Here is a 17,958-nt window from a genome sequence, read left to right on the forward strand (position 1 = left end):
CAAAAATATAAAAATTTCAAAAAATTTCAACCAACCGTTTAACCAGAAAAATTACACTGGTTATATAGCAGTTTGACAAACACTTATTTTGATCATTGAAAAGCTTAATATTCCCTTAACAACACAACGTAATTAAAACGTTTAGCTGATTTTACAGAGTTATCTCCCTGTAATGTTAGGTACCACCTTAATACTGCCCATTTTTTAAATGTATAACACGTCCAAGAATATTACATATCATCAACTGGTGAAAACACTTTGACATACGGGATGTTTAAAGTAACATTTAGCGTAATGGCCACTTCTTGTTTTAATAATCAGTTTCGCCTGACTTTGTGAGGGCAGCTGCAAAAATAAAGTTCCTAATGTGGTTGTATGTATCCTTCTTAAAATATATTTTGAACAATGACGTTGCTTTAGTCTGTCACCTCTGGTGCATTTCTATTTACCTAATAAAAAGTCAAAACATTCAAGATATTAAGGAAGTACCAAACACCTGGACTAAAAATCTTTTGGGTCGTTTACCTTTCATAACATTTTGACATAAATGTAAAACTGTCAAAAACCGGAAATACGCACTTTATCAAAATAAAAGTCAAAAGATATATAGAAGTTTGACGACGGCTAGTCTCGATCATTGATATGCTTAATAGTTTTGCAATTATAGAACGTGATTAAAACGTTCAGCTGATTTTGCAGTGGTAACTCCCTGTAGTGATATATATAAACTCATCATAGATACCAGGATTGAAATATTGTACTTGTGCCAGACGCGCATTTCGTCTACAAAAGACTCATTAGTGACATTCGAAAATAAAGAAGTTAAAAGGCTAAATAAAGTTTGAAGTTAAAGAGCATTGAAAACCAGAAATTCCTGAAAGTTTAGACAAATACAGCTTAGGTATTCTATTCCTGAGGTAGAAAAGCCTTAATATTTCAAAAGTGAAAGTTTTGTAAACACAATTTATAATAATGGGAATATCAATAATAATTCATGTCAATACATAAGTGCTGACTACAAGCTACAATATAATGGGTTTTTCGTATCTACAGATAGCTTTAGCAAACATTGTCACAACGATGTTAAAGTTTTTTTTCAATGTTTGATATATTCTTTGTGAAAATTAGTGACAAGAAAAAATAAAAAAAACGGATATCAAAACATGAAAATTTGAGTTATGTGAAATTATGATGTGCGACCCTAAAAAGGAGGAAAATCATAAAAATACTGAACTCCGAAGAAATTAAAAACGGAAAGGTTCTCATCAAATGGCAAAATCAAAAGCTCAAACACATCATATAATATCAGTCAAATCCCTTCCTGACTTGGTACAGGCCTTTTCTTTTGTAAAAAATGGTGGATTGAACCCTGTTTTAAAGCTAGCTAAACATCAATCACTTGTATGAAAGTCGCATCAAATTCCATTGTATTGTCAACGATGTGTGAACAAAACAAACAGACATGATAGATAAAATGTCAACCATAGAGGTACAGCAGTCAACATTGTGTTATTATCTTAATCCCAATAAAACAAACAAATATTTAACGAAGAAGCACAAAAAGGCATATATCATGTTTAACACCCTCATTCATTGCTTTCTTATTTTTGAATATTTTTATGTAGGTTAATATAAAAAAAAAGAAGATGTGGTATGATTGACAATGAGACAACTTTCCACAACAGACCAAAATGACACAGAAATGAACAACTATAGGTCACCGTACGGCCTCAACAATTAGCAAAGCCCATACCGCATAGTCAGCTATAAAAGGCCTCGATAAGACAATGTAAAACAATTCAAACGAGAAAACTAACGGCCTTATCTTAAATCCATCTATACAGGATTGAAAGAATTCAAGTACTGGGACTGAATGGTTATGTTAATATTAAATTGCGCGTTTGACGTCAGTATGTAAACGTCACACAGGTAGAGATATACCATAGTTATGTTGCTCAAAGTATGAAAATGATATAGTCTACAGTTCTTTTATGCATATCCTCTGGAGAATATAAAATATAGTAAAATTAAGAACAGAAATAAGGAATGTGTCAAAGAGACAACAACCTGACCAAAGAGCAGATAACAGCCGAATGGATCTTCAATGCAGCGAACCTTACCGTGTCCTTCTTGTCGCTTGTCTTTATGCTTATTGTGTATTTTTTTCCAAAATAAAAGAGCCATGTCATTATGTATTAAAGAAACACAAAAGGGCATATGCATGTAAAGTGTTTCAGAACTAATGAGGTCAACGATCGACAAAGCCTGTTCTGATTTCACTCATTGCGTATAATCCTTCTTATCAGAATTAAAAACAATATCTGATAATTATCTTGTCGTGAAAGGCTGTATTTTCAATTTAATACTGTACCATATATAAATAGCCATTCAAAAAAGACGTTAATATCCGGCAATTTATTAACTTGCAAACACAACAACAATTTCTCTGAACAGAATCTCAATTCTGTTCTACACCAAAACAGCTCAACATTTATATACATAGTCACCTTGAAAGTTACTTCGAATCTTTTGCAAAGATTTAACGCAATCATTCTATTGATTTTCATATCAACAAAACTATTGAGACATTCATTTCTGTCAATTTTTGTTTCTCTTTTTACGTGTTTAATTAGTTGTACATCCATGGCCTTTGGTTGTTTTTGGTATGAGACTGGGTGTTTTTGTTGAGGGCTTTGGGTGCAACAAATGCCTACCTTTTAAAAGTTGTTGAGCATTTGTTATAACACAAAGGGTAAGAAACACGTTATTCCAACTTAGATCGTCTTCTGTTAAGAAAGAATATTATTCAATAAAATGTCAAAGCATGCAAATATCAAATTTGTTATTACATAATACTCTAATCAGACATCTGTAATATAAAAGACATATTTTCTTTTATAACCTATTCTTACATCGGACTCGGACTTCTTTTAAACTGAGTTTTACTATGCGTATTGCTATGTGTTTTTTTTTTCATTTTAATTGGCTGGAGGTTTAGAGGGAGGGTTGAGACCTCACGAAACATGTTCAACCGAACCTCATGTTTGCGCATGTCCCTATTCAGGATATTCTGGCTTTTGTAAGTCTTGTATGGTTTTTTTTTTATTTGAGTTCATTTATGTATTTTGAAGTTAAGGGGGAATTTTATGAGACTGTCATCAAAGTGAGAGGGTTAGCGCTATAAACCCAGGTTTAATCCACCATTTTCTTTGAAAATGCCTGTACCAAGTCAGGAACATGACAGTTCTTGTCCATTCGTTTTTTATGTATTTTGTTATGTGATTATAGACTTTCCGAATTGATTTTCCTCTAAGTTCAGTATTTTTGTGATTTTCCTTTTTTTTCATTTCACTGAACTAGTACACAATTCTATTTAGGTGCCATATGAGGCCCACCTCTGGGTGCGGGATTTTCTCGCTGTGTTGAAGACACTTTGGTGTCCTGCGGCTGTTGTCTGCTCTTCGGTCGGGTTGCTTTCTCCTTGACATATTCCCCATTTCCATTCTCAATTCACAAACAAATTTTAGTATTTCCAAAGAGAGTACAAAATGTCTAAAGATGATTACAGTGTCATGGTTAAATTTGAAAGAGGTTTCATGGAATATGGAATATTATAATTGAATATAGGCCATAGATTTTTTACAAAAATATATGTTTCATTCTGGTTAAAATGCCTTCTTAATATAATACAATAGTTTTTAAAATACAACTCTTTGTTTATCATTCTTGTTTAAATGACTTATTAAATTTATATAATGCAATCGAATCAATCTCCGACAAACATGTATATGTCTAATACATATTAAAAGGCGTATTATTATAATCGGATCAAACCTTCGATGTCAGGAGTTCTTTAAAGAATTTAGTTAATAATGTAGACTAGTGAACTATTGATTAGCATATAACATTGGAATAATATACGTGAAAGGAGTGGAAAAAAGGTAAGTATTATTCGTCATTTGAGTTATGATGATGGCTTTCGGCTGTTGAACGTGCAGTGGCAAATCAATTACATGTAAATTGAGTCCTTAATGGTCTTCAACTTTGAACTCGTTTAGCTTTATACCTATTTTGGTCAGAGCGTCACTAATGAGTCTTATGTAGACGAAACGCGCGTCTGCTTAATGGTAATAAACATTACCATTAAAGCGGAAGATTTGGCATGCCACAAAACTAGGTTCAACCCACCATTTTTATTTTAAAATGCCCTGTACCAAGTCAGGGAAATGACCATTGTTATTATAGTTTGTTTCTGTATGTGTTACATTTTAATTTTGTGTTTCTGTTGTGTCGTAGTTCTCTTATATTTGATGCGTTTCCCTCAGTTTAAGTTTGTAGCCGGGATCTGTGTTTTCTCTATCGATTTATGAATTTCGAACAGCGGTATACCACTGTTGCCTTTATTTAAATCATAATCCTGGTACCTTTGATAACTATTAATGTAATGAGTTACCCTCCTTTGGTCGGAACGCTGACCTTAATTTTTTAAAGTGAATGGTAATACACAAGGTAACATTCGGTAGCACGTGACCCTACCCGAACATATTATTCTGACTTCGCGCATACTCCTTAATGTCGTGAGATTATCAGAGAAGCAGCAAAAACAAATGTTAACGTATTTGATTTGATCCAGCTGTGTTTTTTGTTTTCAATTATGTTGATTATAAGTAATACATATATATAAATATGAAACTTTGGCAAGGGTTTACATACTATATATTAATTGGCCGAATTTTAAGAATAGCAAAAATAGGCAAAAACTAAAGAATTGAGAGTAATTAGGTGTTAACACATAAAGAGAATAGAGAATTAAGGGTAACAATGTATAGAACAAAAAAATGGACGACTCTTCTAAAAAGATCAAATTGCAAGAAAAAATAAAGAAATATATTTAACCATTTTATATATTGCAGCTTGAAGCAACGGAAAAAGACATGTCACAAATATTTTGTTCTTCTCATGGACATAGATTGGGTATTATATGGTGCATTGAATGCGAAAAGATTTTATGCACGAAATGTCGACAAATTCATGATAAAACAATGATAGAGCATCCGTCCATGGGACTATCGGAATATGTTCAATTTCCCAAATGTGCTTTATTGATGAATAACTTGTGCGAAATTCATGGCCAGCAATTAGAAATGTTTTGTCAAGAGCATAATACAGCTTGTTGTATGAAATGTTATAGACATGACCATGAACTGTGCAAAGAAATCAGTTTTCTCAAATCATTTGTGAAGGAGTTTAAACAGTCCACTTCATTCAAAGATCTGATGCAAAAAGTACAAAAACTGTCTCATATACTTGAAGATTTAATAAAAGATACAAAAATAAACTGTGAAAACTTATACAATAGAAAATCATCCATATTGCTTGAAATTAAAAATGTTCGACGGTCTTTAAACAAACACTTTGATAACTTGGAAAAAGATATAGTTGAAGACTTGGACTACAAGCACAGTGAAGCCAAAAGAAAAACGAATGAACAACTATCTTTATTGAGTAATAAAAACGCCGAGTTGAAGCGGATTTATATGGATCTTTCTTTCGTGAACCAAAATGCTACAGATCTACAAGCCTTTTTAGGAGTAAGAATATTGTCGAAGCAAGTAGAAATTGACCAATCAGAACTTCAGTCTTTACAAAAAGATAACCAATTATGTAAAGTAGACTTAGAATTGACGATTGGACCTAAGTTACTATCTATTCTTAAAGAAGTAAATTCATTAGGCACGATTTCTATCCAATTAAAGCCGAACAATTCCATAATACCAACAGAAAAGAAACCAAGAACGATAACTCAACTGAAGCTTAAAAGACGCAAGTATATAAAAATAAAAAGTGAACACAATATGGTAATAACGGGGTGTGCTATTTTGCCAGGATTGCAAACTGTTTTTGCGGATTTTCAGAATAGTCTACTTGTGATACATAACATAGATGGAACTCATAGTAGAAACATAAAATTAAGCGGACAACCATCAGATATGGCCGTTGCTGAAGATTATACAGTAGTAGTTACTTTGTGGTCGTTAAACCTATTTGTTGTCCTTGACCTGCGTGAAGATAAAGAAATAAGAAAAATTCAAATGAAGGAAAACTGTTATAGTGTCGATATTAGTACCGATAAAATAGTAGTATCTTTTGAAAAATCGAAGATTGTTCATATTATGGACTTTTTTGGAAATGTTTCCCGGAAAATACAAATTCCGACACAAAACTATTCATATGTTGTGCAGAATGATGATACGTTTCTTTGTTCAAATCGAAACGAAAACAAAGTGATATGTTGCACAGAGTTCGGAAAACTATCTTGGACATTCCAACATGAACTGTTAGCGGAACCTCACCAAGTTGCTATTGACAACAATCGATTTGTCTTCGTGACATGTCACGGATCGGACATGATTATGGCAATATGTTCAGATGGTCAAAATAGTAAGATTCTATTGGACAGTGATGATGGTATAAACAAGCCATCAGCGTTACATATCCATAAGGATATACTTCTTGTCTGTAATTCTTTATCGGGGGATGCCCATCTTTATGATATAATCTGCGATGAATGTTAAACAAAAAAACAAACCTACCAACTTGTTAATTTCGTCAAAGTATCTTTTCGAATTCAAGAGTCTGCCATTCAGTGTTTGTTGTATGTCATATTATTATTTTTATTATTAATTTCAATTGTATACAAAAATCAGGCCGTTATTTATTTCAATTTGATAGTTTTACATTTGTCATTTCGTGGTCATTTTACCGTACTGTGCAGTGTTGTTTTTGTTATTGTTGAAGGCCATATAGTGACCTAAACTTTTACTTCCATTGGTCTCTTGTGGATATTGTCTCATTGGCAATCATACCACATTTTCTCATTTTATATACTATTTCTTTATGATGATGTTTTGTGTGTATAATGCAGTCATATTTTTCGACTTTATTCTAATATTTGATATTTACCCGATTACGAGCAGGTACATGTATAAAAGATAAGTGCATTTTCTACACAGTGTCCAAATGTTATAAATCGATGACAGAAAACAAATGCGGGTTGCAAACTAATACCGAGGGAAACACATCAATTATTAGAGGAAAACAAACGAACAACAGAAACACTGAAGCGATAAAAAAAACGATAACAAACATATATAGATTAGACCGTTGGTTTCCCCGTTTGAATGGTTTTACAGGGAAAGATCCAAGTTATACATTTTGTCATTTAATTTCGCGTTATTTTTCTACTCGCGAAAATCGCGAAATTTAGTTGGTTTATAGTATATTTACTAATTGAGATTAGTAAATCATGTTTATAGTTATGCATTATCTTTAGATTTGTAACAGACATTTCACATCTACAAATGAACTGTAAGGGAGCAATCATTTAACTTCAAGGGGAAAGGGGGGGGGGTGGGGGAGGGGGTAATTTAGTTTTCAACGCTATCGATCGAATTAATTTCAATATTTAACGCTATAAGGTAAGGAGAAAAACTTGATTCAGTAAATTTGTTTTTTTGTCATCTGTTTGGCAAGAATATTTGCTTTATTTAAATTGGGGATCAGATTTTTTTTGTTGAAAAAAACATATCCCACTCCACCCTCCCCCCCCCCCCTCTTCCCCTCCCCTAAGTCAAGATGGCGGATTCTTTCTTTCTACAGTATCTCCAAATAATTGTAAGCATAAGACGTGAATAAACAAATAAGTGTTTGCATAACATGGACATTCACTGGAGACTATAAGATCTTATAAATGGTTGTTAAACTGCAATATTTGTCTATGTGTTTATTTCGGGTTTTTTAATAAATATGCCGAATAAAGGGTCCAAAGCACATATTAATTATAGATATTTGTACATATCCATGTAAAGGGACGCGACTCAAAAACTATTTAAAGACAAAGAAGTACATGTATATGTAACATTGTTGAAATGTAAAATGATTTAAAATTATTTTGTAAAATAAATATATATATATATATTAAAATAACAACACTTTTTGTATAATTTTCCAAATCTTTACTGTTAGTTTATATGCAATAATTTCATCCAAACAGTTGTTTTAAATAAAGATAAGTATTTAAATCAAAAACATCTGGAATGAACGAGTTGATAACAAAAATAATAGAGGAAGTGTTACTTTTGGTATCAAAATAAATAGGTACCCCAACGACATTTTGTACTACATTTTCATTCCTAATTTTCCTAATATCCTATTTCTGTACTCAACACAATTAATCTTTAGTGATTTCTCAATAGATTTTTTTTAAATCATAAACATGCAAAATTGATTGATTATTTGCAGGTCAAACGGTAATGATTAAAAGATAATTATTTTTATTTTTGTATAATCTTCAAACAAGTCTTGTGAGTCTATGCAAAATACATGTTCAAAGAATACACTAAAATGACAGAAGACCCAACCATTGTGCCTTAACTGATGAATTATCATACCGTAATGATTGTGTACCCCCGTGCACCGGATATTGCTATTTGTGGTAACAAGGATTGAAACAGGTGTATCGGGTATGGCGATATTACCAGAATATAATAAAATATCTCACAAAGGAGCTGCATTACCATTCAATATCTATAGCTTATGTTGTTTCTTAACTTATGCTCTTTTGACTTAATAAAGTATGATCTTTTTTATTTCTTCACTCATTTAAACCTTAGTACATCAATAATTGGCACCAATCACAGACGTCATACAACATAACTGTCTAAAAAAATCAAACACAAATACATACATACAAATAAATAAATAAATATGTCAACGACACCAACGAAAAAGTTATTACTAGTTAATCTGACACAGACGCGAACTAACATGATTATGGTAGTTGATAGTACAAACAGTAAAAAACATATCATACTTGTGTACACTTTCCCGATAAAGTACAAACTATACAAAATAAAAGTGAATTTAATATAAATATAAGGGTTAACAAAATGAAAACAACACTGTATAGACCTCTTCCGTCCCAATTGCGCATGTACCAGGAACGCCCAAGGCTAAAATGCGAATGGCTGGATGTACATTTTCCGAATCAAATTAGGATTTTATACGACCAAAAGGAACATGATACATGTAGCACAAAGACTAATAAATGAATACCTGCCAAGTAAATTAAAAGATATGATACTTCAGCACTTAAAATCTATAACGCAAGACAATCTTGTATTATTTGTGAATTTATAGAAACTTGATATTCATCTAAATACTAAAAGCACTAGTATTCCACTCGCTTTGACGACATTTTCAATTTCTATCTAATCCTATTTTTAGCCAAGCTTCCAGTCTATGTTCAAATTTTGATTCTATGGTTGGCTATACTGTTGTATACTGTTTTATGTTAAAATCTGAATGTCTATTTGATGACGTCACTTCTAGGGTCTCATTGCTTTGTATACTTGCAAGCGATTTACATTTACTCGGATTAATCTTTGACACTACGTGACCTTCTGTGTTTTCTTCCGACTTGTATTTAATTTCTGTACTTGTTAGATTTTTAATTATGGCTTTACGTTTACGTGATATTGACTGTACTTTTTGGTTTTCAGGTGGTTCTTCGTCATCAATCTCTGGTGAAACTGTATTACTTAATTTGCAGCATGAGTACAATTCTAACACTTTAGTCCGAATAGTTTTATTACGTCCCAAATAAACAAATGGCGTTAACATTCCACCTATTTTTGTCACCATGGCAGGAACGGCCATTAACATAGGATCAATGTCACTGTCTTTGTCGGCTAGTTTCCAAAGAAGCAAGATTGCGTAGGGTGAATAACACAACAGGAAAAAACCTGAAAATACAGTCAATGAAAAGAGAGATAGAATTCATTTTTTTTCTTCTTTTTATAACGCGTTATCAATACACAATGAAGCAAAAATGAAAAGAAGAAGATGTTGTAGGATTGTCAATGAATGAGAAACTATATATATATATTATAAGCAATATAGAGACTTTATTCAATGGTGGATATCCTATAACATTGATTTAACACACCAAGTAAAACACATTTTTTAATAATAAATTTAATATACAATAGAGGAAGTTACAAAAATCAATCTAAATATTTTTAAATTTTTAATTGAAACCATAATTATACCAATTTCACTTAGACATGCACAATAGATATATGAATGGAATAGACGAGTAAGAAGATAGTTTCAAGAAAACAAAATTCTTTCGAGGTTAGGCGAGTGGTTTTATTTTATTTGTGGATTTATGGATTCGGCGAGCCATTTTCGATCTATCATCAGAAAAAATGATTTGAAATTTCATGCTTTTTTTGTATTCCAATCTTCTCTACCAAATTAATTATTCTCACGACTGGTGAATAGTTTATGTGTCACTGACTCAACAACCTTGGAAACAGTATTTAAGTCATGAGTTGACAGGATTTTTAATAACAGCTTATAACAACGTGTTTAGTCTCATAATGACAGATTATATTTACAATAAACTCGTTCCGGGACTATTTTCCTTTACTTTTACTTTTCCCATTAATGTAGTAGTGTGCGGATCGTAGCTAGAACTGCAGGACAGGGTTCTCACTAAAGATTTTTGATTGTGAGTTCACATGTGATTTTTCCGACGGGAGTTAAAATCTACCGCTTTTCAGACCCTCTTCCGTCCCTCCCGTTAAAATGTGAAATCTTCCGCTTTTTGAAAATGTCAACCTCGAAAATTTTCAGTAATCATTTTTGTTTACAAAATTTGAGGAATTATCATGCTTGGCTATGGCGAGTCCAACAGTGAGAAGATTAAATAGTGTTGCAGCTATGTAATTCTTTATTTCAGTCCCTATGACAAAATAGAGAATGGATATGACTACTGATGTACCGTCGCCTTTGTGAGAACCCTGTCGGGGATATTTCACATATTTTTAATTGCAGATGATCCATTTTCTTCCAAAATACAGAAAAAAAACATGATACTGTAAACCAACTTATTTTCGCGGATACTTTATTTCGCGTTTACTCCTTACTAACACTTTTCGCGGCGATTTAATTTCGCGATTTCAAATTTGCTTGATCATGCTGATATAGTTAAATAGGTGAAGATCCAAATTGTACATATTCGCGACTATTTATATTCGCGTTATTTTTGTACTCGCGAATGTCGCGAAAATAAGTTGGTTTACAGTAACCTGAAATCAAACTTCGCTAGAACATCGACGCCACGCCAACCCATTTGCCCGATAGATTAATTGTCACTTGCTTAACGTTCAGTGGCAAATATTTCCTACATGTTCTAATATTATCAAATTAACTATAAATAAAAAAAAAGGTAGGAATGGTAACACAGAGGGTTTTTACTGTCCGTCGAAAGTAGACCAATGTGACCATATTTCTATTTCTTAGTCTCCCTTGTGTCCGAATGATATCAACTAACCATTCGGCAATCCTCGGTAGAATCCGCTACTCTCACGGAATCGGCCGAGTTGAGACGAATGATCAACTAACCTATAATTATGACAACGGTAATAGCCAATTCCTTTTCCATTGTCAACTTCTTCATCTTCTTCATTAATTGTTGGCTATTGCCATGATTTCTGGATCTTAAATGAGGTTTGGATTCTTTAATTACCTAAAACGAAAAGTTTATTATGTAAAACCGCAATCTGCTTAAAATACCGATCCTGTTTCGGATCTTAGCTTAAAAGGATCTGTTTCCGGTTTACTTTCTGTATTGGTATTTTTAACTCCAACCAATGAAATGGCATTTATTACATCAACCAATGAAATGATATTTATTACATCTACCAATGAAAAGTAAAATTATAGCAAAAATACCGAACTCCAATTAAAAATGGAAAGACCATTTATCAAAGGCCGAACACATCAAACAAAAGGAAAACAACTACATTGATATGCCCGACTTCGTACAGGCATTAGCTCAAACACATCAAATGAAGTGAAAATATCACTTACCGGTACTGTCATATTCCTGACTTGGTACAGGCATTTTCTTATGTAGAAAACGGTGGATTTAACCTGGTTTCATAGCTCAACAAAGTGCTAACTTGTATGACATGAACTCTCTCTCACACTACTTGTCTTAAGGAGGGAGATCTTAACATAAAATATCGGGCGAAGATGTTATACATCAAAGTCAGAACACTTCAGCGCTTCTTTTGAAACTTGCGGCCTCGGTGGCCGAGTGGTTTAAGTAGTAAATTACTACTGTAATCACTAGCCAGTCAAAACTGATGTTGTGAGTTCGAACCCCGCTCTTGCGAGTGCACTCGACTCTAATCTTAATTGACTAGGATTGTCAGTTTTCCGATCGAAGGTCGGTGGTTTTCTCCGGGCACTCCGGCTTCCTCCACCAATAAAAACTGGCCGCCACGAAATAGTCTTTATGCAGTCCTTAAAAGTGGCGTTAAAACACCAAAAATCAATCAAATCAAATATTTTGAAACCTACCTTAGCATACACTGATCCGTAGTTAAATGTCATTACAATAACAGACAAGGCAAAAAATATAACTAGCAATGTTATCATAAACGATCGGCCATTGTATTCTTCTCCGATTAAGTCCATTGCGCATGACGTTCCCACGCCTTCGAAAGTGTACTGGTTCCATCCGGCGAGTGGACCTACGGCAAAACCAAAGGCAATAGCACATGATACAGTAATGGAAACGATACTGAACGTCGAAGATGAATGTTGTGAAAGTCCACGTTTTACCACATAAATGTATCTCTCCACAGAAATCATACACAAAAGTAACATATTAGATAATCCGCCATATGACATCAGAAAAGCGTAGTACTTGCATCCGGCTTCACCGAAAAACCACCATTTATTGAAACACGACACGACCACCATTGGAACACCAAAAGCTGACATCAGGAACGACTTGAAGCAAATGGCTGCGATATATTGGTTTGTTCGGATTAACAGCTTTCGGCTTTTTACGAGTAGTACAATAAGAACGGATCCATTCGTTACTACAGATCCTAGGTTTGTTATAAGTAATACGATACCAGTTACGTAATGAAACCAGGCTGGAGTCTGCGCAGCAACTTTTTTATAAAAATCTATTCCTGTTTCTGTCGAGTTCGCATTCATTATTTCGGAATAGAAGAACTAATCTTCTAACTGTTCCAGTGCAGTTTGATTTCTGAAAAAAAGAAGAAATAAACAAATAAAACTTACATGAAAGAAAATGGGAGATGTTAAACATAGCATTTAGTGGACATTTTGGATTTTATGCACATTTTGTTATGTTTTGCAATAATACGGCAAAATTAAAAATTAACTGACTAGTTTTCATTTTAGAATTGACATAAAAAAAAACTTGTATCTTACGCTTGATTGATTGATTGATTGATTGATTGATATATTTGTTGATTGATTGATGTTTAACACCTCTTTTAGTATTATTGTGCTTTTTGTGACTGTCATTTTTTACATTGGTGAAGGAGACGTAGTGCAAAGAAGAAAACCAACCTGACATGAAAAAAAGAAGATTTAAGTCGAGCGCACCTGCTACGTGTATGTGCGGGATTCGAGCTCACAACCTCAGCGTTGACAGGCTAGTGGTACACTTTTTATACTTTAGACTTGGAAGAGTTACTCTCATTTTAAGATCGATAGTGTCTATGATTTATGTATGATGAATTTACAAAGTGTAGTTTTGGTTTGGAGGGGTGTAAGCTGGGACTATTAGTATAATAGTCCCAGGCGTACGTGAATGTATATTTTAACTGATGAACTAGCTTTATCATCATAAATCAGATTAAATAAGCCGACATCAGATAGACGAGCATCATTCTTAAGTAAGAACCAATTGTTCAGAGAACAATTGAAGGTGCCACAATTTTCTCAATCATTGAGATGAGAAGCTACTTCCGGTTTACTCAAAGTTACTATTGGCGTCCAAGCACAGTTTCTTCATATAGATTCAATAAATGTATGTTTCTATACATACTTTTGATTGAAATAAGGGATATATTTGTCAACTTCCGGTTTTAAAGAGTCACTTCTGGTCGCATATGATAGCTTTATTCACACTGATTCCAAAAATATAGGGTTTCTATAGACTTTTGCCCGTTATACATAAGGTAGCTATGGTGTACTCTCGGTTTATTGAAGGTCACTTCTGGCCTCAAATGATTGGTTTATGTATTCTTTTATAAAAAAAAAAATTCAAAAACGGTTACTTCCTATTTACTCAAGGTCACCTCCGGTAGATATTGTTCAAGATCGTATTCCAAACAACAGTTTGCAAAACCCTGTGGCTTTATAATGTGTAAATCTTAAATTTAATCATTTCATGGACAATAACTCCTATAAGATGTAATTGGATTGTTTCAGACCAAATGTATCATATCTTCGTCAATATTAGGCAAACATTTTGCACTAGTTCTTCCTTACATATCTTTAAAAGTGACAGAGGAGAACATAAAACAAGGAAAAGTCTGAATCTTAGAATCTGACCACGACCATTGACCTTTTACCTTGACCCAAATTTCATTATATTGAACCAAATACCCTAAATCAATATACCTAAGGTGTCTATCACTTACAATTCATGCTATACATTAACGTATCACTTATGTCAAATAGATAAGGGGAAATTAATTCTCTCATATGTAGTCTTCGTATCGCTTCGGTCAAAGTGAGACAAAACGTCAATATTTAAGAATTGAATGCTCCTTTTTGTAACTTCATTGGGGTATAAAAGCGTTGACCGAAGTATATTTTGTATGAAGCGCGGAAGCGCTTTATTCTAAAAATGTGCGCACGGTCAACGCTTTTTCAATCCCATGAAGTTACAAAAAGAAGCATTCAATACTTATAATTACATTTTTTAGCTATGATCATGAAAACAAGAATTTTATAATTGTTTTATTTAATTCACCTGTGCACTTTATTGTGGGACCACGCGTTAACATGAATGAAAAGTTTATTTAGTAATGCATTTGCTTAAGGAATAACACGTGATGTGTAGTTAGCCAATCAGAATAAAGTATCATAATGAATCATACATCTAATGTTATTATAATAAGCTGTTTGGTACAACAACTACTGATAATATGAATTAACAAGCGAAACAAAATTACACGCAAGAACTTGAAGAGCCGGAAGTAGAAAAACTATCATAATCAGAACGAAACCAATAGGTCTTTCCACAGAAAAGTGGAAAGATCGAATTATCAGAAGAAAATCAAACTGATGTCTTTCCGCAGCAAATTGGAAAGACCAAATAATAAAATGAAAATCATGATTATCTGATTGCAATTTTTAAATGATTAATAAAATCAACCATTTTGGCTAATATCTTTTATCATAATTACTCTGTGATCTATAAAATGGGTTTCTCGGCAAGCCTCAGCGTGCCTTTCTAGTACAAAACAGGGCCGTTCATATTATTATCACACGTTAAAATACAAGACATTTGTCAATAGACGTGTAATTCGTTATCTTTAATGGAAGTAACAACGATTAACTTCTGCCTTTAGTTTCGGATTTATATATTAAATAAAGAAGATGTGGAATGATTGCCAATGAGACAACTGTCCACAAGAGACCAAAATGACACAGTTTAAGTATTGTTTTGTTTTCTGTTCCTACCTTATTTACTTTTCTTGTGTCATTATTCCAAAGATAATATTGTTTTATATGGGCTCTCAAATTGCTAATAAGGTTTGGTAAAATCACTGTGTAATTGACGAAAAACTACATACGACTTGCTGTAATTATGAGCGGACGAAAAGCATGTCGACAATTTGACCTATCATCTTTCGAACTTTACTAATTATATTTTTTTATAGTCAGCTATAATATCTTAATTTTTCCATTGCATTACCTTTTGTTTAAAATGTATATTTCTACTAATCCGATAATGGACTTCGCATCTGCGTGTCAAAGAGGTTCATTCTCATTTATCCAACTTTTTTAAAATATAGGTAGTACAGCTAAAAAAAAAGTTGGATAGATGAGATCAAAGGTAATCAAGAACAAAGGGTTTTCCAATTAGAGTTTGGTTGAATGACAGGTGAAAAATAAGACTGAAAATTATACCAGGATTAAATTTTCTGTAGTGTTATTTAGCATAGCATGTTAAAATGTGCAACTGACATTTAGTTAATGTAATGTAAATCATTTGAAAGTATTTTTAAGTTATTTAACCGTTAACTAAAATGTGAATTGGATAGAAAAATATCAGTTGCACTTTTATTCATGAAGGGATTTGTCAATGAGATGGAGCTTTTTTTGTATATTAGATCCTCTTCGTTCATTTTTTTCTGTTCTTCTGTCCAAATGATCCAAATAGGACAAAATATAAGTTGAATACGTTTTACTACACAAAGACTGAACAGAACAAAATTCACAAAACATATATGCATACATATATATAAAAAAAAAGCACACGCAATTCTAGAACAAAGATTATAAAATACTGGCACAGTAATATCAACCGCACACCGTGACTAAATGAATGTTCAGTAGATTCACACAACATACAATGGCATTAAAGAAATGTCCACTATAGATACACACATCATACATTTTTTTTTATTAAATCTGTAGCCTGCAACTGCTAGGTAGTGACCTCTGTCATGAGGTATTAGTTGTACTCTTACTTGTGCGTTTGCCATTTGTGCAATAATGAAATTTCGGATTAAATGGCTACATCTATAATACTAAAATTACGAGGTCCAATTTGTCAGCCGTCATCGGGTAAAAACGACAAATTAAAGAATTCAACTCTATATATAACTAATATAGGACAATGGTGTAGATTAAAAATTACACCGCTCCAGACCCTTTTTGTTTTCCACATAATTAATATTGCCAATAATTAACAAGTTCCGGGTCTAATCCGATACCGATACCAATAGTATATTCACCTGTTAGCTATTACCTTATCTGTGCGTTCCGCATTTGACAGGCGCACCACCAAACGGTGTATTTAGGATTTTGCTATATACACGGGTCATAATCAAAGGGCTGACACTACTAAATTCAATCATTGTCAAATTGTTCACTATTGTAGCTTTATTCAGCAATCAGCAAGACTTTCTAAGATAACTAATGTAGGACAATGCTGTTGATTAAAAAATACCCCATTCTTGGATAGCCTGGACCTTTTGTTCCAGGTCGACCGGTTCAAACAGAAAGATTTGAAGGCAGAGAAAACTGTGTATCTTATAATCGACATGACTTTATCAGATGACAATACCAATTACTAAAATAAGGCTTAGGCATAGTTATATACTTTAATTCAGTCACGGACCCGCGATATCACGGGTGTGTACTTGTATATACTAACCATGAGCTTAACTAAGAAATATTCTTTATAAAAATAGAGTTCATTCATTCATTCATTCACATGTTTTGGAAAGATTGCTGAGTACTATTCCATAGTTTTAATTTTTAACACTTGGAGATATGTGATTGGGTTGTGAAAAATGTTTAGATTTTTGCATTGATGAGCAAATATGCTGAACACGAACAATGATTAATTTGGTAATCACTTTGAATCAGCACCACAAATAAAAGTTAACAAGTCTAAAAAAAAGTAATAAACACATCATATTTACTCAATAAAATGTTAATATAAAATTATTATTGATTGTGGGTTTCTTCTGTATAAAAGATTCAATTTATTCAAAATATACTAAATTTTATTCAAAATATACTAAATTTTATTCAAATATAAAATGTAAGAAGTTTAGTATAGCCTATATTTTATGTATATATTTTTTAAATAATATAAAAACATACAGGAACAAATTTACTGTCAAATTATAGAAAAAACACCTTATAATTACTAAACAAACAACTCAATAATTAACAAAAATAAAAGTTGGCTAAATGAGAATGCCTTATTTTAAAAAGTTGGATAAATGAGAAGACACCGTCAAAGATAGTTTTTATCTAATTAGCTTTTTATCTAATTAGCTTAACAATGGACAATAATTGCTAAGTACATCGTTA

The 17,958-nt window shown here is 32.7% G+C and overlaps 2 protein-coding genes across 2 annotated transcripts; one reads left to right on the top strand and one right to left on the bottom strand.

Moving 5' to 3' along the window:
* Nucleotides 1–5,042: 5,042 nt before the first annotated feature.
* On the top strand, nucleotides 5,043–6,575 carry LOC139504320 (uncharacterized). Its single transcript, XM_071294388.1, has one exon. It carries the CDS (start codon nucleotides 5,043–5,045, stop codon nucleotides 6,573–6,575), a length of 1,533 nt encoding a protein of 510 aa, XP_071150489.1.
* Nucleotides 6,576–8,945: 2,370 nt separating this feature from the next.
* On the bottom strand, nucleotides 8,946–13,131 carry LOC139502668 (ultraviolet-sensitive opsin-like). The gene is made up of 3 exons (XM_071292196.1): nucleotides 12,433–13,131; nucleotides 11,470–11,593; nucleotides 8,946–9,803 (listed from the first exon to the last, which is right to left on the bottom strand). The coding sequence occupies exons 1-3, from the start codon at nucleotides 13,078–13,080 to the stop codon at nucleotides 9,328–9,330; spliced, it is 1,248 nt and encodes a 415-aa protein (XP_071148297.1). The 5' UTR covers nucleotides 13,081–13,131; the 3' UTR covers nucleotides 8,946–9,327.
* Between the last annotated feature and the right edge of the window lie 4,827 nt (nucleotides 13,132–17,958).

This window comes from Mytilus edulis, chromosome 14 (assembly GCF_963676685.1).
Source record: "Mytilus edulis chromosome 14, xbMytEdul2.2, whole genome shotgun sequence".
Lineage (NCBI taxonomy): Eukaryota > Metazoa > Mollusca > Bivalvia > Mytilida > Mytilidae > Mytilus > Mytilus edulis.